The following is a 24,147-nucleotide window of genomic DNA, read 5'->3' on the forward strand; positions in this document are numbered from 1 at the left end:
TCCTGTCTCCAACTTCTAAGTGCTGAGATTATAGGCGTAAGCTAGCTTGGCAAGCCGTTTGCTTCTATTAGAGTTGGATCTTTGTGTGTCTTGGGTGTGATGGTTCATATTACCAGTCAGCTTGACAGAATCTAGACCTGTGTGGGAGAGGCGTGCCTGTGTGACTGCCTTAACTGAAGTGAGGACCTGCTTACTATGGGTGGCACCCTTCTCTGGACACGGGGTCCTTGGCTGTACAGAATGGAGGAAGAGCTGAGGAGCAGCATGCACACACGCACACACCTCATCACGTACGTCCTGACTGTGGGCGTGATGTGACAGGGTTCCTCAAGCTCCTGTCACTGCTTCTCCCCCATGATGAGCTACAATAAACCTTTTTCCCTTAAGTTGCTTTTGTCAGGATATTTTATCAGAATGAGGGGAAAAGGAACATGGACAGTGGTCGTAAGCAAGCTGGCTACATCCTTTATTTACCGTCCTTAACAGTGCTGATCTTGGTCTACCTGCTGTCCTCATTCATTCTCTGAAACAATTTGTGTAAGGTGACACTATCTGGTAAGTGTCTCTGAAATATTTGACCTTTGATTTAAAATGATAAATACAGTTTTCACTCACCTTAATGCCAATAGTGTCTCCGTCTTTTAAGTAATATGGTCCCCCTTGCAAAGTATCTTGGTTTTTCTTCTTTTTCCTTTTGGCAATTTGCTGATTCTGTTGAAACATCAAACTAAAATTCAACTTGAAGTTTGCACTGGACTCTCTGCCCTGGTTTCTCTGAGAAAGCCCAACTCACCCAGCTAGATATTGGAAGCCACTCAAACTTTTCAGGAAAATATTTGGCAATTTCAATTTTCTCCACAGGAAGAGAATAGAAGTCAGCCACTCTCTGCCTCAAGGAGCCAGCAGTCCATCCTCTGGTGGTGTCCCATACTAGGTCTTTGGCCAGGGAGTAGGCTCTCTCACCAGGGATGCGTAGCTGTGTCCTCAGCAGTACATCCCGGGGGCTATAGAAGAACAAAGCAGACACTGGGCAAAAGCACAGGAAAGATGAGTGCTGCAGAGCGTGATGGGCAAAGCCCCCACCCCTTCTCCAGATCCTGAAAGGTGCCCAGATGGAGGTGGGGCCCTACCCCAAGTCTGCAGTAGAGGCCTGCAGCACCATGGCAAGGGGCACTGGCTCCTGCTGCTGTGAAAGCCACTGTTACAACATATAAGCTCTGGGTATTATCCAGAGTCAAGTCACCCTCCAGGGTTCAAAGCCATTCAGATTGTCTGCTAAGAAACTCCTTGAGAAACATGAAAAATATACAGATCAACTGCCAATGTTCATAAAATACAGATTTATAAGGCCCAGTCTTACTAGCAATCACAGCACTAGAAAAGCCATGAACACGATGACCTGTTTTCATTTGTCAATTCAGGAAGCATCTAAATGCTGAATTCAAGGCGGGTTTGCAGGTGAAAACACTTAAGAGCTCGGCATATGGGACCACCAGAAGCCTTTCACAGAGATGAAGCATTTAAGAGATCCTAAGTGTCCACATAAGTTGGTTCCTGATCTTCCTACCTATAGATGTGCTCTTAGAAAGACACTGGGGTTGACTGAGGGTTAGGCCTGGAGGGAAGGGCATGTTTTCCAGAACAGTAAGAGCAATCTCATTACAACTGAGAGAAGGAAGGCAAGTACTCACGGATACTCATAAAGGTTGTATACACATTTTCCCACATGCAAAACACATGTGACACTTTGGTTATAGATGGTTTTGGGGTGCTTCATTAGTCTTCAAATAATTACTATATCACAGCTGCTATTGCTGGTCTTGGGGATGCAGAAATGAACATAGTATTTGCTCTTGTGAGCACTTATGTCCCAGACCCGGAAACAGACACTTGGAAAGCCATCTCAGCACACAGTGGGAAGACGTGTCTCAGCAGCAGACACTGGGAAGAAGGCAGTACATAGGCAGGATGATGGGGGACACTATAAATCATGTGCCCTGGGAAGGGCTCAGGTTGTCAAGGGCTCAGTAACACCTTGAGAATGACAGAAAACTAACAGTCACTGCTGTTACCAGAGTAAGTTTTAGGAAAGCCATATAGATCTGTAAATACAATTTGGTTTGTTTGCCTGAGTCAGGTTCTTACTGGATAGCCCAGGCTGACTTATGGTGCTTCTCCTGCTTCAGTCACACCCAGAATTGTGAGACAATTGAGAAGCAAGGGAAATAGCACTCTTCTGATCAGGCCTGTACATTCTCAGGAAAGCCACCACTTGGTGGGAAATGTGCAGCAGGCTTCCTTACCCCAAGTCCTCCTCCTTTTGAAGGAGCTCTAAGCAGAGCTCAGTTCTCCGGCCCAGTCTGTACTCCCTGGGAATTGAAATGAGCAACTGATTAAGTCACTAGGGTTTCTGCAAGCCCCAGGCCCCAATTCCAAGTATTTTCCTGAAGAAAAGGAGTGCTTTCTGAATGATGCATACAAGCACTCGGCTTTCAGAAAAGGAAGGCATCTACAGCACTGCGGTGGCTACTACACAGACATCAGGCCACTCCTCACCACACAGGAAGGCCCAGCTCTGAAGATGGGCAAATGCCAGTCAAACAGCCCTCTGGCTGCAGCTGGTTGGACTGCTTTTTGGTTGATAATCAGACACACATGAAAGAACGTATTAGGGCTGCTTTTGCCAAAAGAAACCGAATGCCCCAAACTGGCCCATTAAGATTTCTGGAGGTGGAGCAGCTGGCCACATGTGACCTGAATATCAGAGAGCTCGCTCTAACTCCCACATCACTGAAGTCCTTTAAATTATGATCATGTGGTCTTTAGAGCTATGTCTGATCTTGATATGGAGGCTGATGTTCTCCCAGAGTTAACTTGGAACAAGAAGCTTATCCGACTGACAAGTTCCTAGGGGTACTCTGACTCATGGGGCCGCTTCTCTCATAGACTCATCTTGCTCCCTGTCCCTTACAGTGGCAGCAAAGGGTGGCCAGGAATCCAGAGACACTTACTTGAGCTGCCGCCAACCAGTGCGCAAGAGCCTGCTGGGGCGCTTGCTCTCCACTGTCCAGACTCTAAGCAGGCTTGTGGACTGGACGGCGAGCTTCAACACAGAAGGCAAGGCCAAGGCCTAGAAAGAGCAAAAGACATATCGCCACTGACTTTACAAGTACTGGAAAGCATCTGAATGAAAGACTACATGACTCTGAGGGACGAGTACCTCAGTGTCTGTCAATAAATCAATTACAAACTCAGAAGAGCTGGTTATGGGAGGACATACCCACAACCACAGCGCTTGAGAGGTAGAGGCAGGAGGATTACGAGTTCAAGGTTATCCTTAGCTACATGTTTGTATTCCGGACCAGCCTGGGATACATCAGATCCTGTCTTAAAAAGTCAAAACATTACAGAAATATCTGTCTTAAATGAGGTATATATGAAGTATATCCTGGTACTTTCCTATTTCTTTGCACTGAAATAGACCAGAAAAATGAGCCTTCTATTTTTAAATTCAAGTTTTAAAAAACCTATTTTATTATTTTTAAAATTTGAGACAGGCTCCTGCCCAATCTCCTGGATACTGTATATCACAGTGTTGTACTAGCACTCATGGCTGAAAAAGTACTGCTGTTTGCTGTTTTGAGACAGGGTCTCTCTATGTAGTCCCGGCTGTCCTGGCACTCACTTTATAGACCAGGTTGGTCTTGAACTCACAGAGATCGGCCTCCCTCTGCTCCCAAGTGTTGGGATTAAAGGCGTATGCCACTACCTTAGAATTGAAAAGCTTCTTAATCATGTTTTTATAAAGCCACTTAACCCATTCTACATGGGTGTGACTCATACAGGCAGAGCCTGCTCAAGTGAATGCAGCAAGGCTCATCTTCAGCTCTTACCTACATGAACGTAATCCATTCTAAACACAGAACTTTTGGTTTGAAACACTTAGACTTTGGCTCCGACAGGGAGGCTGGAACTTTGTGTGCTCTGTTCCACAGGAGCAGGTGACTTTGAGCACCTCTTAGACTGAGGATGGAGTACAGAAAGCAGCCTTTGTTCAGCTTTTACCTAAAAATGGCTGTCTTTTATCTTTCCGCCGAGAACAAGGGATAAAAAGGTCTTCCCATTTGTTTTCGTGGAAATGGAGCTTAAGTCTTCTTAAGTAGGGTTATGTCATTCACTGGGGACACAAAAGAGGACACTGCAGGTCACAGCAGGTCCTGCATCTGTCTCTTTAGTAACTGCCATGTCCACCACAGTCTAACAGAACAAGAGACTGTTTCATCAGAGTGGGCCATGCGTCATCCAGCCTTCCCATTTGTATGGTGAGATGTGACACACAAGACAACAAAATGTTCAGCTTAGGACCCTAATACAGATAGCTCTCAGCTAAGGAAAACCCATACAACACAGCTTGGAACTAATGACATTCAACAAGTAGATCACAATGTACAAACAGTATAAATGAAGAGCTAAAGGGAATGCTTTATAAATGGTTCAAGAAGTCATGTTTCCCTAAAAAGTCAAAAGGAACATAAGCCACAAGCTTCTGAGGACCAATCCAAACACAAGCACAGCATGCCTGTGGGAACTGTATGAGTGGAAACCACTGGGCCACAGCACCAACAGATACCAGAAGTGTCTATGTTGAATGTGGGCTGCCTGTTGGTACTTACCCCTGACCATGGCATATAACACATGCCATATCAGGACAGACTGTAATTGGGGGAAGAGGAAATAGAAGAATAGATTAATTAATATCTCCCTGGAAGAAGCCATATCAATACCAATGTATGCTGCAGGAAGGGGCCTGACCTTAGACTTCAGTTCTGCCAAAGTGGCCTCTTCTGAGATCTCCATATCTCCCAAGTAGAGGAGAGAGACTTCTGCAGGCTCAGGGCCAGGAGCACCTTCAAAAAGACAGAGATGCATGTTTGGGTAGTCTAACTTTACCTTATGTTTCTGAGGTACTCTGCCATGTTCTCAGACTGTAAATAGACTCACTTCATCAACATCCACACCTCTACCTTGAGACCTTTGCATGTGCTCATGATTTCACTGTCACTCGGCAGTCAGGGATTATGCTCTAAGTGTGTGCTCTCCTCACACCTGTGCTCTCCCTGAGTGACGGCTCACACCTGTGCTCTCTCCCTGAGTGACTGCTCACACCTGTGCTCTCTCCCTGAGTGACTGCTCACACCTGTGCTCTCTCCCTGAGTGACTGCTCACACCTGTGCTCTCTCCCTGAGTGACTGCTCACACCTGTGCTCTCTCCCTGAGTGACTGCTCACACCTGTGCTCTCTCCCTGAGTGACTGCTCACTTACGCTCTTTTTGCTGGCTGCTCTGCCCCACTCCTCCCTGCCTCACAGAAGACTATTGGCAGGATACTCTATATTCTCCTCTCTCAGAACACTTACCCGAACGTGTCATTTTTCTGTGTATTTCCCTGTGTGTGTGCATATTTAAGAGCAGACTTTGTAAGAGGAAACAGACTGTCATGGTGTTTATCTACCACTGTCTGTTATGATAGATTCTATATGGAAAAGGCTTGGTAAATAGTCATGGAATGAATCAAATCTTAATGAGAGGATCTATGTAGGCTTAAAAATAAAACCTAAACCAAAAGACACCACCTAGCTGGTGGCATATGCCTGTAATCCAGTACTTGGAAGCAGGTACTGGGAGAACACTGATGTTGGGGTCATTCTGACCTAGACAGCATTCAAGGCTAGACAGCAAGATCCTGTCACAAGAAAGGTAAACCTGGTGGCCAGTGATGTGGCACAGCAGATAAAGGTGCTTTTCTGTGAAAGATTGGTAACTGTAGTTCATTTCCAAATCCATATAAAGGTAGCATGAGGGAACCAATTCCACAAAGCTATCTTACAGCCCCCACATATGCCCCATGCATGTAGGCACACACAGTAATTATGAACAGAACAAAACAAAACAACAGTGTGTGTGTGGGGGGGCATATCAAATGTTCTGTCATGGAAAACACTAACAACTAAAACTTAAGTCAGGATAGCCATGCTCACTTTTGTTTTACTTATAGTTCTTTGATTACTATGGAACACCTTGCAAACACTAAGAAATTATAGGTTGAGTCTACATAATTAAATGAAGAAGTTCATTTCCTGAAGTTCTTTTGTTAAATTTTTGCTTTTAGACGGAGCGTCTTACTATGTAGTCCTTGGCTGGCCTTGACCTTAGTCTTCTTGCTTCACCTCCTGAGAATGGGGAGTAAGTGCGTTCTAACACTCCCAGCTTACCAGTGGTTCCTATGTCCCTAACATCTAACGACTAAGACAGTTCCACTACGACACAGGAGCACTACGCAAGGTGAACCTTTCCCTTTACTACAAAAGAGATGTTATATATGTGAGTACACATATCTGCCTAAAACTATGCAGTGTGTATCTAGCAAGAGCTGCAGCTGACAGTTAAGAGCACTGTTCTTACCTTGGGTGGGAGCAGCTCCCCAGCTGCTACCTTGAGAAAAGGCACAGTTTAAGTGGTCCCAGCTCTCACGGTGTCCTGACAGCCTTTCAGGCTGGTACCACCAGATGGGCATCTTCAAGTGCCCCTGAAGGACAGAACATTGGAAGACTGAGTCTTACTTCAATAGTTACAAGTAGTTGTGAGCCTCCTGATGTCGGTGCTGGGAATCAAACTTGGGTCCTCTGTAAAACCAGTACATGCTGATGGCTGAGCCATCTTTCCAGCCCTCATATATACATTTTCTACAGTGTTCTTTGAAAAGAGACTGGTGAGATAAATTATAGGTCTGGGGATATAGTCCATCGGTAGAGTAAGAGATTAGCACATGCAAGGTTCTCACTTCTATCTCCAGCACATACAAGTACCTCTACACAGTGGGCTACCACAGTTACTATAGACTGAGATAACTCCATATATACTGATACAGCACATGCTTACACATTAAATATGAATGAAAAAAATAGGTAAAGTCAGGCATGATGGCTCATGTCTGTAGTCCCAGGACTTGGGAAGCTGAGGCACAGCTGTCAGGAATTCAAAGTTAGCCTGGGTTATACACAAAATATGGTACGTGGAATAAAATCTACGCAAATGAAAAATACTCATGCATGACATGTATACTGTATACACAAAACACACATACTTGAGGTAGGCACACCAAAGTGTAAACCTCTGGAGAGTACAGAGAAAACTGGATGCCAATCTGGAGGACTGGGGTGGAGGCGGGGAGAGTGCCCAGCACTTGGAACTTTATATTACCTATGCAAACATGAAACTGTGCAAAGCTCAGTAGGACTTATGAAATTATGAATGAAAAATCAGATGCCATGTGTGACCCTTGGGATATGGTAAGTGCATGCAAGCATGGACCGTGAGTGTCAAACACTGAGGAGATGGCACCCTTCAGGGGAGAGCATACAGGATGCACGTCCTTGTAGCTCACAGCTTATACATGCACACATTTGGAACCCCTCCCCTCCTTTCTCTTCTGGGAGGGTCACACTGTCCTCTTGTGTCAACCTCACTGCAAAACCACGCTTGGTTGCAGAGCATTTTCTTTAGGAGGGTGCACAAGGCAGACACGGGTATGACTCCTGCTTTTCGTTTTAGAGCTTTATCTTTGACAAACAGCTTTCTAAGCTGTCTGAATTCTCTACTAAGTGAATGTCATTTATCTGAATATTGGAAACATTTTACTTTATCATTTTGCCTCTTTGCATTAAAAATGAATAAAGAAAAGCAGTGATAGGGGTTGGGGATTTAGCTCAGTGGTAGAGCGCTTGCCTAGCAAGCGCAAGGCCCTGGGTTCGGTCCCCAGCTCCGGAAAAAAAAAAAAGAAAAAAAAAAAAAAAAAAAAGAAAAGCAGTGATGTGTAATGCTTGTTAAAAAAAAAAAAGCATCACAACAGGCTGGGCAGAAGGCTCAAGTGTAAGGTGCTTGCTCAAAGAGTTTGGACCCCAGCACCCATGCAGCAAGACAAGTCGCCCTGACAAGCTGACTGGCTGGACTGGCTGAACTGGTCACCTCCAAGTTCAGTGAGAGACAATATCTCAGTATATAAAGTGAAAAGAATAAAAACTGATGTCAATTGCTGGCTTCAATATACATGTGAACACACATGTATCCCCACATGTGTCCACAATGCATGTGTCCCCAACTTGTGTCCACAAACATATAAGCACTCCCCACATATGCATATCACACACACACACACACACACACACACACACACACACACACACACTGACACAGTAAAACACTCTGGTAATACAGACCAAAAAGGTCTTTTAAAAACATGCATAGGTTTTGATTTAATAACTCTAGAGACTTTAAGTCTCTAGGAACAAAAACTGTAGGAACAAAAATTAAGGGCTGGGGAAATGGTTCAGTGCTCTCTCAGGGGACCAGAATTAAGCGCCAGTTTTTATTTTTATTTTTTATTTTTTTCAGGCAAAAAAGATACAACAAACTGTTAGCGGTGATAGCACTCACAACTCTGGCTCCAGTGCCAGGGAATCTGGCACTCTCTCCTGGCCTCAGTGGGCACCAGGTACACAGCCATACATACAGGCGAATAACCATACACAAAATAAATAAACTAAACCGTTTAAAAAAGTAAAACCTAAAACCAAAGATGAATTTGTAACACTGAAAATATAAGAAACTAAAGAGCAGTAAAATTTAGTTTGGCTGTAATGGTAATTTCTGGGCTTTCCATGGGCTTAACATATTAAATATAAAGCCTGGTGTGGCGGACACATCTTTTTAAGCCCAGTAGTCAGGAGGCAGAGGCTGGTGAGTCTCTTTGAGTTCGAGGCTAGCCTGGTCTATTCAGCAAGTTCCAGGCCAGCAAAGTGAGACCACATCTCAAAATAAGTTAAATATAAAAATGGAAGAAGTAACATTCTTTACATAGTTTATTTTAAATATAATTTTAACTTAATCACACATATATTAATATATAATGATTTTAATTTTATCTTACATATAGCTACTTTAATTTTATTTAGAAATTTGGAGGGAAATCTCCCACGTACCAACGAGGAGAGATTTTTGCAAAGCTGTATAGATATTTTTTATCATTGTATTTTTATACAATTTTGTATTTTTATACATACTGTATTTTTATACAATTTTGGCAAAGCTGTATAGATATTTTTTATGATTTCCTATATTTTCTCATTCCCCATCATCATAATAATCAGAAAACAGTAACTTACTTACAAATGGCCATTTGGTCTTACCGGAGAAGGCAGTTTTCCTTCAGTTAACAGCAAAGTGTCCCCAGAACATATCATAAGCTCTTTCAATGTTGCATCCTGGGAACACAGAAATTCTTTTTGTCACTTCTGAAAGGAACAAAGAGACCACTGGATCTTTTAAAGTCTTATACTTCTATTGTCTTAAGAGATAAACAATCAAGCAGACACTGAAGACAAAGGAGATAAACTGAGAGAATAAATCAGAATAGCATTATGTATTAAGCTATGAGTACAGAGCAGAAGACCCACAAAGGATCTAATGAAAGAGACAATGATTTGTGCAATGTGAGATGTTAGTGATTCTTGGGGAAAAGGCTGGATTTGGAAAACTAGAGGAAATAAGATAAGGAACTTTGTTGGGAAAAAAAGATCAAATGGAAAGTCAGAGCTGACAACAGTCAAGAGCTGAGAGCAGGAAGGTCAGAGTGCACAGCACCGGGCGGCAGGGGAGTGGGCATTGCCTTGGGTGTGGGACAGAAGCAGCCACTGAAGACGGTTTGGGCTATGTATGATGGGCTGTGTGGGGACCACCTGCTGGGCTGGAGAAGCTGTTGAAGTAATTTAGTTAAGAGGAAACAACTCTTAAACTCAAGTGGTAGTCTGGTAGGAAAGGGGCAAGGAGAGAGTAGAAAGGCTAGCAGGCTCTTGAAGGCTAGGACTAAATCTCAAAAAGACATAGAAGACTAGGATGGGAAAGAGAAGTTTGAAAGGGACTTCAGCTTTGAAAACAATGAATTTTTGCACTCCTTTCTGCAAAAACTATTTACTCTCTGGCCCACCCTTAGTAAGTCATATGGACTAATTTTCCAAGATGAACAATGAACAAACAGTTTAGACAAATAAAGACTGTCTCTCTCATCAAGAACCACTGTGGGGGAAGCCTTCATCATACATAGCCCTATTTCCAGTAGAAGTCTCCTCTGCCCTTTGGACACGGACACTCACGTCTGAGCTAAGCTGGAGTTCTCCCCACCTCCATCACCAGCCTGAGTGGCCCCTTCATTCCTAACTCTACACAGTTCCTAGTGGTGACTGGACACTGGGAGTTTGGGAGGAGCCCTGCCTCCTCCATCTCAGTCTGCACTGTTTCTCACTTGGGCCCCCATCTTAGGCTGCCTTCTGTCCCCCTGACCCCCCAGTGTAGCCTAGTGCCCTCCCATTTTGTCTGCCTGAGCAGTATACATACACCCCAATGGAGGGGTGGTACTTGGACCCACAGTGAAAAGGCTACCTAATTTTAACACCTCAGGATTCTTTGAGACCTGCTTCTTACTCTGCTGTCCAACCCCACAAAGACTCAGAGGGTGCTCAGTGGACTGGTCCCACTGGAGACCCCATTGTGCCTGTTTAAAAATGTAAACCACTGCTGATTCCTAGACAGCAGGACTGGAGCGTAGGCAGGGAGACAGTGCTGACCACGGCTATCTAAGATGCCAGGGCTTCATTTGGCCACCTGCTAAGAATGAGTGTGGATATGGAGGTCTGATGCAATTTAAGACCAACTAACAGCCTGCCTGGATTCCAACGGCCTAGACAGAAGCCTTCCTGCTGCTGGGCCATGTGACTGGTTGGTACAGACATTTACTTACAGAGAAATTCTGAGATCAAAGAATTTGGAGTTTAGAGTTTGAATGACTTCAAAAGCTTTCCAGCACCCTTTTGCTATTTGGTCTCTGAAATCCTCTGCTTGCTGATAAACTATTCCTCAAGCTTGCCTGCCCATCAGAGGAGTTTACCACTCATGTCAGAAATGACTTGCCATTTATCAGAGAGCCGGTTGGAAAAAGTGAACACAAATAGACACATTTATAGATCCTTTTTTTTTTTTTTTGTATGCTAAGAAAGGGAAAAAAACTTTCATTTTCTTTTGGAATTGCTTCCTATAATGGGATGAGGGAATTGTGTATAAAACTATGAAATAACTTGCCCATTTTTAGAGCAAAATGTAGAAAAGATGGACTGGCAAGATGGCTCAGTGGGTAAGGGAGATTGCCACCAAGTCAGGAGAACTTGGACCCACACAAAGGTGGAATGAGAGAATTGACTGCATGAAGTTGTCCTCTGGATGTCACACACCTGCTAGGCACATTTGGCATGTTCCCCCTCCCCATCACATACACAATAATAAGATGAAATATTTGAAAAATATAGAGAAAGGATCTTACTTCTTCACATAAAGGCTCACCAGCTTCATAGCACCAATCCATTTTCCTTAAGTGCCACATCTCTCCTAGGAAGAATTAGCAGCAAGATGAGGAACCCTAGAGAAGATGCTGTAAGGTTTGCCAGGAACAACCTTCTAGAGACAACAGGTATCAAATGAGGCTCCATCATTTTTTGTTTGAAAATTATGTCTTCCATAATATGAAAAATTAAGTTGGTCCTTCAATTTGTTTAGTTTGCTTTTCACCCAGCAAGAACTTGCAAATCAAAACCACATCCTCACTGGGGCTGTAGCCCAGGAGCAGCACTTACCTGTTATGAGCAAGCTCTTTTTTTTTTTTTTTTTGTTCTTTTTTTTTTTTTTTTTTCGGAGCTGGGGACCGAACCCAGGGCCTTGCGTTTCCTATGAGCAAGCTCTTGAGTCTACACACATCCTAGCTGAGCACGAATGAAAGGAACACCTGGCCATAGTGTACTTGCTGCTGTGCTACAGTGTTTACTCTGTAGCTTTGTAACATGTATTCTGGATTATACATAACACACACACACACACACACACACACACACACACCCACACACACAGGTATGTGCACATACATACTTCAAGTGTAGAATCTCTTCTGAAAGCCCTAGGAAGTTGAATTTTAATTTAATTTTGCTGTCGCACCTAAGAAATTTCTCAGGTATACAAGGAAACTTAGCAGTTAATCTAACAAAAATAGACAATACAGCCTGAGAGGCATGTTCATGAGGTAGGTGGGAGTGAAATATATTTGACTAGTGTTTGATTAGAGTCCCATTTGTCAGTGGACTGACTACCCTGGTGAAATGACAGGTGCTCTGAAAACATGTGGGGAAAATGTTGAGTGGGGCAAGTTTAAAAATCGGATATTAAAAGAATAACAATGTTGCTAAATATAACAAGAAAGGTACACTGACTTCTTACATTTACCTTCAGGCAAATAAGAAAGCTTCAACTTTGATTTGCCATAGTAACCTTCTTTCCTTCTTCCTTTTTTTTTTTTTTTTTTTGGTTCTTTTTTTCGGAGCTGGGGACCGAACCCAGGGCCTTGCGCTTCCTAGGCAAGCGCTCTACCACTGAGCTAAATCCCCAGCCCCCCCCCCTTTTTTAAGGGGTTAGTGGAACAGGAGGAAGAGGGGGATCAAATCAAGGACTTTGCACATGCTAGTACTCTACCCCTGACACACACTAGCAGCTCTTGTTTTGGTTTTTGTTTTGAGATAGGGCATTGCTATATTGCCAGTCTGGCTTGGAACTTTTGTTTTTTGAGTCAGGGTCTCTGACTATCCTGGAACTCACTACACATTTGTCTAGAATTTGAAGAGATCTGCCTGCTTCTGATTCCTTGGTGCCATCCCAGGGCTGGCTGTGTAAGCCACAGAAGCAAGCCAAGAAGCAGCACCCTTTATGGCCTCTGCATCAGCTCCTGCTTCCAGGCTCCTACCTGTGTGAGTTCTCACCCTGACTTCCTTGGGTGATGAACAGGTCTGTGGAAGTCTAAGCCAAATAAACCCCTTTCTTCCTAGTTTGCTTTTTGGTCATCATGTTTCTTTGCAGCAACAGAAATCCTAACTAAGACAAGTTGATATAGTGCTGGGTTAAAGGTGTGTACCTTCATGTTGGGGGGCCTACAGCTTTTGATCTTCATGTCTCTCCTTCCAAATGCTGGGGTTATAGGGATGGGGCGGTACATTGAGCCCTTATAATCTAAGTATATTTAAGAAAAAAATCGTTAACGAGTTACAAGTGAACAGTGTACAATGACAAGAAGCTGGGCTCTGAAAGCAGAGAAATGGTCCCTGCTGAAAGGCTGGGTATGCCTTCTAGAGTCTTGAAGCCTCCGCTTGCTTCCTCACCACAAACTGGGACTAGGTAGGGATCCTTGTAGGGCTGCAGGGCTAATGAAGTAGTGCATACACACCGCAGACATGCCTTGCACCGAGAGTAACTGGGCAGGGCTGCTGCCTATAAGGAAGCTTGGGGGCTGCGGAGACTATGGTGTCTCAGCCTACTGAAGAGGCTCTGCATGGGAGGGAAGCACTTCAGTTATTCTCAACTTACTGTTTTCTTCCCTTGTATTATATTTTCTAATCTATAACACAGAAATCAACAGGTGCAATTAAATTTTGGATTACTGTGATTTTTCTGGAAGTCAGTAAAAGACCTGAACAGTCCCAGGTAGAAGAAACCTTGGCTTTCTGTTAACCTCTGCTGGACCCAATGTTAGCTATCGATCGTTGCTTAGCACCAGGCTGCCATTACTTTTAATTTGCAGATAAAAACCAGGAGACCTTGTTATGTACGCACAAAATTTAAGTTACAGTTTTCCCACAACTCTCACAGAAAGAAGCCAGCTTGAGGATTCTTCATGAAGCTTCCAGATACTGTTTTAAAGGATGTGAATACGGTTTTATTATCACAGTAAAGAACTTACCTTGCTGACCTGACTTCTCCAGCATTATCTTTAAACACTGTTAAAAAAAATTATACTCAGTGTTAGTTTTCTGTTTCTGATCTGCATAGGAGGAGAAGTCCAGCTTTTGAACCTGGAACTAATTAAGTCTGATTCTACTTCACTATTCATAGATAAATACACATATTTCATGTTCACAGCTGGCTCTCTTCTAGGAGCTAAGTAGGGCAATCCAGATGGGGAAACAGTTTCTGCCACTTCCAACTAGGACTGTTCATAATACTAGGCCTGGTGGGTGGCACATGAATGTAATTCCAGCCACTTAAGGGTTAAACACACACTAAGACAAAGCCAGAAACATTTAACTCATTTATTAAAAGGACAAGCAGAGTATGCATGACTGAGTTTTGGATAGACTTAGGCATCCTATAAAGAGAAACTAACCTGAATTAACACCCAGAAAACACTCCACACAAACTCTCGGGAAGAACTATGGAAGCCTGACCCCACAGCACAATGTAAAACATCAGACAACACGTGCCAAAGATTAAAGAAAAAAAACATAATTAGCAACACCCACTTCCTGATGAAAAACATTCCTAACCTAAACTCGTCTTAAAGAACAAAGTTTGAGAGATACTACCTAAGAGCAAAGAGAAGTAAAAATCGGCTTCTCATTACCTATCAGAGACCTGATGTCTAGTTTTGGAAGGAAGGTGAAACATGCCTAACTTTTTGGTCCCTAGCGTCTACTACAGGCCAGATGATCAGAACTTCCTTGTAGGGTTTGCATTATGTGAGCATGTGAATGAGGCCCTCATGGTGTAGCTCAGGCTGCCACAAACACATAATGCTCCTGCCTCAGCCTTCGGAGTGCTGACATTAAAGCACGCCTCCTTTCATTTTTTTCCCTCAAACTCTTTTCTGATTTTTAAAACTTTTTTCCTTACACAGATCAGTTAGTCCCCTTAAGTTCAATCATCACTTGCTGACACGGGGACCTGTCTCTACTGTCTTCTGTGATGACACGCTGCAGCTCGGCATTTACATTCCCTAGCCTGGACAGAGTACCAGCATTTACTCCACGACGCCCTGGTTCCTCCTTCTAGAATCAAGTAGCTAAGTCTAGCAGCTATCCCCTGGGTGTTAGGGCTGCTTCCTGCTACCAAGTTACTCAGGAATTATAACCTGTGGCAGGGGATGAAGCAAGAAAACCTAGAGGTTTTAAGAGAAAATAGATGCAGTTCATTCAGAATCTTCTATTTCAAATACAGGAGTGCAGGCTTACTGAAAATCCCAGCTCTTAATGACAGCAACACAATTATTCATTTGTTTTCTCAATGCAAATAAACAAACAAAACCCTCAACCCTGTTGTGACTTTATATGTATATTAAGTAGGAAATATCAAAAGGTTAATAGTAGTGGGATAAGAGACAATGAAGGATTTCAGTATTTTCCTTTTATACCCATTTCTTGTTTAGAAACAGGGTTTCTGTCACCCAGGCTGGCCTTGTAATCAAGGGCTGGATTACAGGTGTGTGCCACCTGTCTGCACAGCTCAAATTTCTGTAGTATTAACGATCATCAGGAAAGTAAAAAGGAACACGAACAATCTTATTTAAAAGTCTTGGTTGCCTTAACCAACTTCTGAATTTCCTTTTGATGAGTATTAACAATTTCTGAAAGCCCATACTGTGTAAGCCCTCAGCTTATAACCTCCAAATCCTGACATAGGATAACATGGCCCCTAAACCCAAAGTAATTACTTACATCTCTCACTGAGAGTGTTTCTTCTACTATGACTTCCAGCTCTGCCCCAGGGTGAATGTCAGTCCCCAGAGCAAAAAACAGGAACAGCTGTGAGCAAGACCAAAGTATGAAAATAATTTCCCTGGACTAAAATACCCTACAAGCTTATTATTTATTTTCAAAACGAAGGCCAAAGGCCCACAGAGAACTAATATAACAAGTTCAGTGGCTAGGAACACAGTACTTGCCCCACCATTCTGAAGGCCCTGGGTTTAACCTAGAATTGAAAAAAGATGCAGGTGGGCACTCCAAACAAACACCAAATTTTGTGAAAACAAGATGATATTGAATAATTTCACATTATCATTTAAACATCAATCTTACTTTCCTGAAAGCAAAAGTAAAATGCTACTCAGAAGACCCCTAAAAATCCCATGCCACTTTAAACGTGTTCTCACTACGACTTGGTCACTCCACAGGGATCTGTAGTCACTGTACAGTAAGCATCATCTGTGGCTCTCTCAGACATTTAGTTTTAGTCCATATGCTGCAGTCCCCAAGGCCCCATAGGAAGAAAACAGAAAACTCTCATCAGTTAAGCTCCTTAGAGCAGTTCTAGCTACTGTCTAATTCTACTTCACTTGTCACAGCTTGTCATGCCTGCTACTTGCTAGCATCCCAAGGAAAGCAGACTGAAGGACAGTGGTTGGGGAAGTAATAAGATATATCTAGGAGTGACAGAGAACAGGATCAAAGTCCAGACTGTCTTATGAGGTAGTCATGGAGCTATGGTAATAACAGCTCACTATCTAGGGAGACTCAGGCAAGGGGTCCATTCTGTGGTGTTTTATAGAGAAGGGGATGCTGAGGATGAGGGCGAGAAGCTGGTACACAGCTAGCACATCCCTGCAACACAGAGTGGCCCCTCAACTTTACAAAGTCTTCTCAACCACAAAAGGAACCTCAGAAATATGCTTTGGAATGGTATTTTTGGTTTCAAGAGTATAATAGTATAAAAATTTAAAGAAACTTTCTACAGAAAAACAGTATTCCTGGAGCATTAAATCTATCAGTTGGGAAGGACCAACTGTTCTGCTGGGCCATACTGTACCTGAGAGGAAGTTGGTGCTTTCCCCAGACACAGTCCCACGGAGCTCCCCATCTTCACCTCTGCCTCCTCCAAAGTGCTGGTATCTGGTACTATGAGTAAAGTTGGTAACCAAGTGACTATTTTGAATTCCTACCTCTCTTAAGTGACATTATTTTCTTTGAAAACTGAGAGGATCAAGGCTGGGCTGCAGCTCAGAAGGAAAGTCTGTACTTGTCTTGGGCAAGGCCCTGAGTTCCACCGAGCACCACCACACCATTACTAGGTTTTTATATACACTCTGAAGAAAATATTGAGAAAAGGGGAGTTGTGCTTCATGTTAAAGTAGCACATGTGTGGTGCTTATGTTTAACTTTCATATTCCCACACTAGTCTCATCATCTGTGCCACATGCTAAGAACCACGATTCATAATGAACATGACTTGATCAAAGACTTCTTTACACGAATTTAAAAACCTGCACAGTGGACTGGACTTGCTTCATCCACATTTAGAGTTGTGGCTGGAACATGGGTTATTAGACCCTGTGATGGTGTCAGGGCTGATCTCAAGAGGTGCCAGAAATGTGGGAAGTAAAGACTATTCACAGCAGTATCCCAGTGAAATGAACAAGCAGAGAGACCTGAGGGGTCAAGCTATGAAAACCTTAGACAACACCATGACCACAACAAGGACTGAGGCATCTGAAAGAATGTTTAAGAAAACAGAGATGGTGTAAGTCTTTCTGTAACAAATAAGATATTTGGATAGAAACACATCCAGGAGTCATTTCCTGAAGGTGAGATGTGGAAACCATTATTTACCATACAGGTGTCTGAATGAGAGCCTGCTAGACTTTGAAAGCTGCCAAAATTTACCTGGACAAAGGAGCCTCCCGTTTCTATCAATGGGTCTCAAACAGCTGTTCTCAGCTGTGAATGAAAAGAAGGTGGTTAACTACTAAGCAAAGAGCTGTAACGTAATGTTCTACTATGGTAATTACAGTAAGTACAATAAGCTAACCTCCACCCACAAAAGCAAAACTCCAGATGCACATAGTGGCTCTGTGTCATGTCTATGCTCAGTGCATAGCGGCTCTGTGCCCTGTCTGTGCTCAGTGCATAGTGGCTCTGAGCCCTGTCTGTGCTCAGTGCATAGCAGCTCTGTGCCCTGTCTGTGCTCAGTGCATAGCGGCTCTGTGCCCTGTCTGTGCTCAGTGCACAGTGGCTCTGTGCCCTGTCTGTGCTCAGTGCATAGTGGCTCTGTGCCCTGTCTGTGCTCAGTGCATAGTGGCTCTGAGCCCTGTCTGTGCTCAGTGCATAGTGGCTCTGTCGTGTCTGTGCTCAGTGCTCACTCAGGAAGCCAGGGAAGAAGAGTCATGGATTCAAAGCCAGCTTCAATTACACAATGAGATGCTGTCTCAAAAACAAAACAGAATACTCCAACAATTAAAAAAACAAAAACAGAACCCCCCCAAACAACCTCAAATGAGGATAACCTTCACTTTGCAGCCATGCAATACTATATAAACAGCTGAAATGGTTCAGTGGGGAAAATTACAACTAGCCAACAATGACTTTAGCATATTTTTCCCAAAACATTAAAAATTGTAAGGTTACTCATGGTTCAGGAAAAGAAAATTAAAATGAACACTTATACATACACTTATACTTTAAACATGTTAGTGTGAACATTCAAAACTAGAACCAGAGATAAGCATCTCTGTCCTGCAGCACACTGATCAAAAGCAGGGCGTGACGCTCTGTACCCTATATAAGCACTTGGGAGAAGAAGCAGGAGGGCTGCTGAAGCCAGCCTGGTCTATGCAGTGAACTCCAGGCCAGCCAGGGACAAACAGTGAGACCCTGTCTTCAAAACATAAAACAGGAACCAGGCCCAGAGTGTGGACCAGGGCTGTCTGCCCCTCGTGGGGCAGCTGGCGCTGGGACATGAGGAGATTTTCTGCCTCTTGGCAAGTGCTTGTACTTTTGACATGAGCTCAGTTCCCAGGACTGTTTGTGCATTTAGTGCTGGCAAACATCTCTGTGAGCTGGTTTTCCCCAGCATCATTTCTCTTGGGATGTTTGCATTTTTATCACCATCCTCACTTAAGTCACTAAGTTTGCCTTTAGCAATTTCCTCAGCTGCATGTTTGGTGCCTCGTGAGTGAGTGACAGCTATGCCACCATTCCTGTGGACAGGGATTGCTTCTCTATTGTGACTTCTGTTTCTCTGGGTGCTTTCTTTCATGACCCATTCATGTACAAGGTCAGGTAGGCTTATGGCTGTGAGAGAGGTAGCAGAGCGCCATACTTTACTGTCTGTGTGCAGATATGTATGACACACACACTAGCCAGCCACCACTGAACTTGAAAAAGGGAAGAGACTGGTCTGATTTGTGACTTCAGAGCTAGTAACTGTGGATAGGCTTTAGCCAAATACTAAAATTTGACTATTTATCTGAAATTCAAGCTAACTGCAAGTGTGCAAAGCAGACCACCTGCATTTCAAACATATTTAGCAAATGGATGAGGCCAGCATGCACTGTTGAGGATGCAGACTCCTGATCCCGGGGAAGGAGCACACTAAGTTTTCAGTCCACATAGAATTCTTACATGAATTGCAAAGCATGAACTTGGAAGGAAGGAGTGTCGAGATTTCTGAATGGGCAAGAGTGGCACAGGCTTAAAATGGTCTAAGTTTATTAGAGTGGGACAGACTTTCCTCCTGAGACTCCAGAGTTCTGTCTCAAATACGGTGTTGTTATAAAGATGACAGACATTTTAAAATACAAATTTCTTATTAAAGAAGTAGATAAAAAGTATTTCCCTAGTTTAAAAAAGTAGATTTTAAGTCTAGTGCTTTAAGTCGTTTTTTTTCAGTCCTGGCTGAGTGTGGTACTGCAGGCCTGTAGTTCAAGCCACGTGGCCTAGTGTGAGGGTTTCCTGTGCCCACAGACTCAAAGTGGAGGCAGGGTAGCACAGCAAAACAAAGCCCTCACATCAGTCATGACAGCCATCAAGCATGACAGCCCTGGAGTTGGCCCTTACACAGCCTCATCTAATGGGAGAAGTGAATGGCTATGGCACAAATGAAAAGAGCACTTGCAGCTATAAATGCTATCAAGCAAAAGTACAGAGTGTTAGGAGTGAAGCCAAAAGCCTGAGACTGCATGGTCAGAAATAAAGGAGAATACTTAGGTTAAGAACAATGAACAGCTTAAGTAGGAGATAAGAATGCAAAGGCAAGAAAGTCCAGAGATCAGAGCACGGACAGTCTGCAGGCAGACGAGAGCTTGTGCAAGGGGCTCCCCCAAAGGACAGTCTGCCTGCACAGTCTGCTGTGACTCAGCAGGATGGTGGCATCGAAATCAGAGACAGACAGGTCCTGATTGCAGGTCCCACAGGGTTAGGTTTCAGAGTTAGTGAAAGAGTAGTGGAAAAGCAGAAAGAGCTCAGATAGAGGGCAGAATCTAGCTCATGAAGTGGATAGGATCTCTTGCTGCAGGAGACATAGTGTGGAGAAGGAAAAAGTGTCAGGATGAGCAAATCAGTTACTGGACACAGTACTGATTCCCACTTCCTGAATAAGCAATATGGCTTTGGTAAACTTTACCAATGTATTTTTACTTAGAGTGATACAATCCAGTCTAGGAGCACAACCTGCAGAGCTTGACAAACACACAAGCACTCATTCACACCATGGTTATCAAGCTCAAATTCCCTGCCATGCTACTCTGCAGTTAACCCCTACAGCCCGATCCTCATCTGCTTTCTGGGATTGTAGCTTAAGCCGGAGTTTCCTAAGACAGCTCCTGTGTAGGAGCGTTGGTTTATACTTGTTTGTGTCTGCTCCTTTCATTTGGCATATAGCACACAGTTTCTGAGAGCCACACCTGCTGTGTGGAGAGTGCTGCTCTACTGACTACAGTGCCCACTGACAACACTCATGTTTTTATAAGGTTGTATGTTTTACCTTTTCTTCAGTAAATATCTAGAAATAGAAGTGGGACATGTTTGCATTTATAAAAAACCAAAACCAAACCAAAACAACAACAACAAAAAAAACAAAAACCAAGCAAACAAAATTCAACCAAGCAAAACCAACCCTCAGTTTTCCAAAGAGAATACAGCACTTTACACTCCCTGCACACAGGAGCTCCACATTTGGTTTTATCGGGATTGGGTATTACCTATATGACAGGTGTTGTGACTTCCCTCTGGTGGCTACTGAGACAATCGTGCCCTCACAGACAGGTCTCCCATTTGGGGCTGAGATGTCTTTGAATTCCGTTACAAGTACTTTTTATAAATTCTGTATTCAACTATAAATGTGTATTTTCTAAGTTTTTCTCCTAGTTCATAGCTTGCTTTTTCAAGTGTCCTTTGAAGAGAACTTGTCATAGCTACTTAGGGTAATTTTCATATTTTTTCTTTATATTCTTTCATGGTTTGAATGTGCTTAAAAATCTTTTTCACATAGTAATGTCATCAAGAATTTCTTGTATGTTTTCTTCAAGAAGTTTTTTTTTTTCTTTTCTTTTTTTTTTTTCGGAGCTGGGGACTGAACCCAGGGCCTTGCGCTTGCTAGGCAAGTGCTCTACCGCTGAGCTAAATCCCCAACCCCTCCAAGAAGTTTTATTCTTTTTAGTTTTAGTGTTTAGTTTTATAATGATTTTAAGTTAATATTTTATAAGATGGAAGGTAAAAATGGAAGTTCATTTTTGCACATTTGGAAGCCAATGATTCAGAACTGTCTACAATACACGGGTTTCTTCTTGAAACACTGTCTTAAAGGTGCAAAAACTCTTCTTTGTCCACTGAACACAAAGTGGGTTGTATACATCTATATGCTCTATACATCTTCCTGTATAACAGACCCGACAGCAGTGTCTTGAAGCCATACACTGCAGCATCCCTTCAAAGCTGCTATGGCTTCTTTAGGGCTTTTGCTGTTGCTATTTTTGAGACAAGGGCTCACTACATCACCCTGGATGGCTTGGAACCTGCTTTATGAAGACCAGGTTGATCATGCTCTCACAGAAATCCACCTGCCTCTACCTCTGGAGTGCCGAGACTAACCACACTTGGTTCATTTGAATTCTTTCAATTACCACACAAATTTTAGAATGGCATCGTCCTGTAAAATATAATGCTGTTGGTGTTTTGAGTTAGAACACACTGAATCTAAGGAGATAAGCTCTTAGCATGTCATGTCTTCTGATCTGTGGACATGTTATCCTACTCCTTTATTAATGTGGTGTTTAGTTTTTTTGTGCATGTTTTCTACTTTCCAGTGTACAGGTCCTGCACATATTTTTCAAATATATGTTTGATACTTAATGATATTGTTTTTATTTTCTTGTAAACGCATCAAGGCAAACACTTGAAATTCTAACACACAGGAGTTTAAGGCAGGAGGATTTTGAGTTCCAGGCAGGCCTGAGTTATAGAGTGAGATCCTATATCCAAAACAAAACAAAACAAATTCCAAATGAATGAATGAATGAATGAATGAATAAATATATAAATAAGGTTTTCTCAATTTTGATGTTCATTTTGTTTTTGCTGTTGACAGATTCCTGCATGTTAACTAATGTAGTATTCTTGCATTTAATGAGATACCCATTTACATTCACTGACAATGGAAAGGGGCTTGGAGAGGCTGCACCCATGACACACGACTGAGATGGTAAACTCTTCAGCCACTTCGGAAGCTGATGGCACTTCTAATAAAACCGAACATACATTTGCCAGATGACCCAATGTTGTCTGTCCTAAGTCTAGCTGAGAGCCTAGCATGTTGTGTCTTCTGATCCACACAGAGATTCATGGCAAATTGTGTACGGCAGCACTATTCAAAACAGGCTAGTGAGGTGTGAACATCCTTACAACTGAATGGCAGTCACCACGAAAGGGATTAAACTTTTGCAAAGTTCTAAATAGTGGACAGACTGCAAAGACTAGTGTGCTAAGCACGAAGCCAGACACAAAAGTCTATGGACCCTGTGATTCCCTTTATACAAAACGTCCAGAAAACAATCTGACAGAAGGCCGTGGCTACTTCTGGAATGATGGGAGTGTTCTAAAACCGGACACTATATCTATCTATATATTCCTGACTGACACTAATTTACACACTCACGATGAGTGTGCCCTTTTGATACCTAACTTAAATCTCAATGAAGCCATGAATGAGCAGAAAATGTGTAGACTTCTCACTATAAATTTTATAAAAACATACAAATACACCTAAACATATACAGTACATTATGAATACAGTTGAGTTAGATATCTTACTGTTTTAGGGAGAAAGGAAGACTAGTTCTGAGAGAGACACAGAGAACTGATTTTATGTTTCAAAAACAAACACATGAAAAAATATTAACATTTGTCCATTTTGGGTGGTAGGTATAAGAGATTTCCTTAAATTACTTTTGTACTCTTCCATATTTTTTCAATAAAAGAACAAAATTAAATTAAGATAAAAACCAAAAAGCAAATAGAAATGATTACCTAGTTCCTTCATTAATTTTAATTCCTTTATGGCTTTAATTCGAATATCAAACACCACCTAAAATAGAGAAATAAACTAATGACTGTGTATAGGTTGAAGGGGTGGGGATGAAATGAAGATTACCAGTGTTTCTGCAGAGACCACCTGAGACATACAGAGTTTTTAGCCATCCCTGACATTCTTCTGACGAGACTGAAAGCAGAAGTTCAGAACAGGTCCTAACAGTCAAGTTCTCAGCCAGCTGATTTTAACTGGGACAAAAGGATACCGACGCGAATGAAAGAAAGAGTTCTCACTGGAAGCGCTGCACTGACAACACTCACCTGAGAAGAGTCAAGGAAGGAACAGTGCACAGGCCCATTCCTCACAATGGGACAATGGGTCTGGGACCCGGAACAGAGTATAAAAATGTGTAACAGCAATCCAAGATAAGTATGGCTTCCATTTAAATGACTTTTTTTTTTTTTTTTAAGCCTACTTTAGGCCAATATCCTCTACAGCACCAAATGCTGGTAAAACTTACAGGTAAAAGTGATGTCAGAAATCATGCACTTGCCTCTCTACCAGAACCCACAAAGTGCTAAGCAGACTCAAATGACAAAGGACTTTACCAACACTTCCACACAGGATCAGGTACTAGTGTGCACTGATCCTAGACTAAGAATACTAGCAAACATCACACTCTTTAAGAAATTATAATGCCAAGGATTGGCAAGATGGCTCCGGGGGACAGTGTCTCATGCCAAATCTAATGGCCTGAGTTTGATCCTTGGAGTCTGCATAGGGGAGAGAGAGAGAACAAACTCTGACTTCCACATGCATGCCTGTCCCTACAAATAAATAAATGTAAAGAAAAACATTTTAGAAAAAAGTTTAAAACAATATAAAACATCTTAGTAAGTTTCTATTTCTTTGGTATAGAAAAAATCATTAA

At 42.6% G+C, this 24,147-nt stretch overlaps 1 protein-coding gene across 18 annotated transcripts in view; it reads right to left on the reverse strand.

The window, feature by feature from the left end:
* The window catches only part of Usp40 (ubiquitin specific peptidase 40), a 71,026-nt gene that overhangs the window by 3,731 nt on the left and 43,148 nt on the right, over positions 1-24,147 (reverse strand). For 9 of the 18 annotated variants that reach the window (XM_039083726.2, XM_039083725.2, NM_001134885.1 and 6 more), the window contains 13 exons: positions 23,213-23,270; positions 17,576-17,629; positions 16,722-16,810; positions 15,632-15,718; positions 13,882-13,918; positions 11,428-11,492; positions 9,245-9,319; positions 6,462-6,585; positions 4,813-4,907; positions 3,012-3,130; positions 2,304-2,369; positions 794-1,004; positions 616-711 (listed from right to left, as the gene is read on the reverse strand). In XM_039083726.2, coding sequence (XP_038939654.1) covers positions 616-711; positions 794-1,004; positions 2,304-2,369; positions 3,012-3,130; positions 4,813-4,907; positions 6,462-6,585; positions 9,245-9,319; positions 11,428-11,492; positions 13,882-13,918; positions 15,632-15,718; positions 16,722-16,810; positions 17,576-17,629; positions 23,213-23,270 — 1,176 coding nt within the window. The other 9 variants (XM_063267293.1, XM_063267295.1, XM_008767261.3 and 6 more) reach the window with 9 other exon arrangements.

This window comes from Rattus norvegicus, chromosome 9, assembly GCF_036323735.1.
Source record: "Rattus norvegicus strain BN/NHsdMcwi chromosome 9, GRCr8, whole genome shotgun sequence".
Taxonomy (NCBI): domain Eukaryota; kingdom Metazoa; phylum Chordata; class Mammalia; order Rodentia; family Muridae; genus Rattus; species Rattus norvegicus.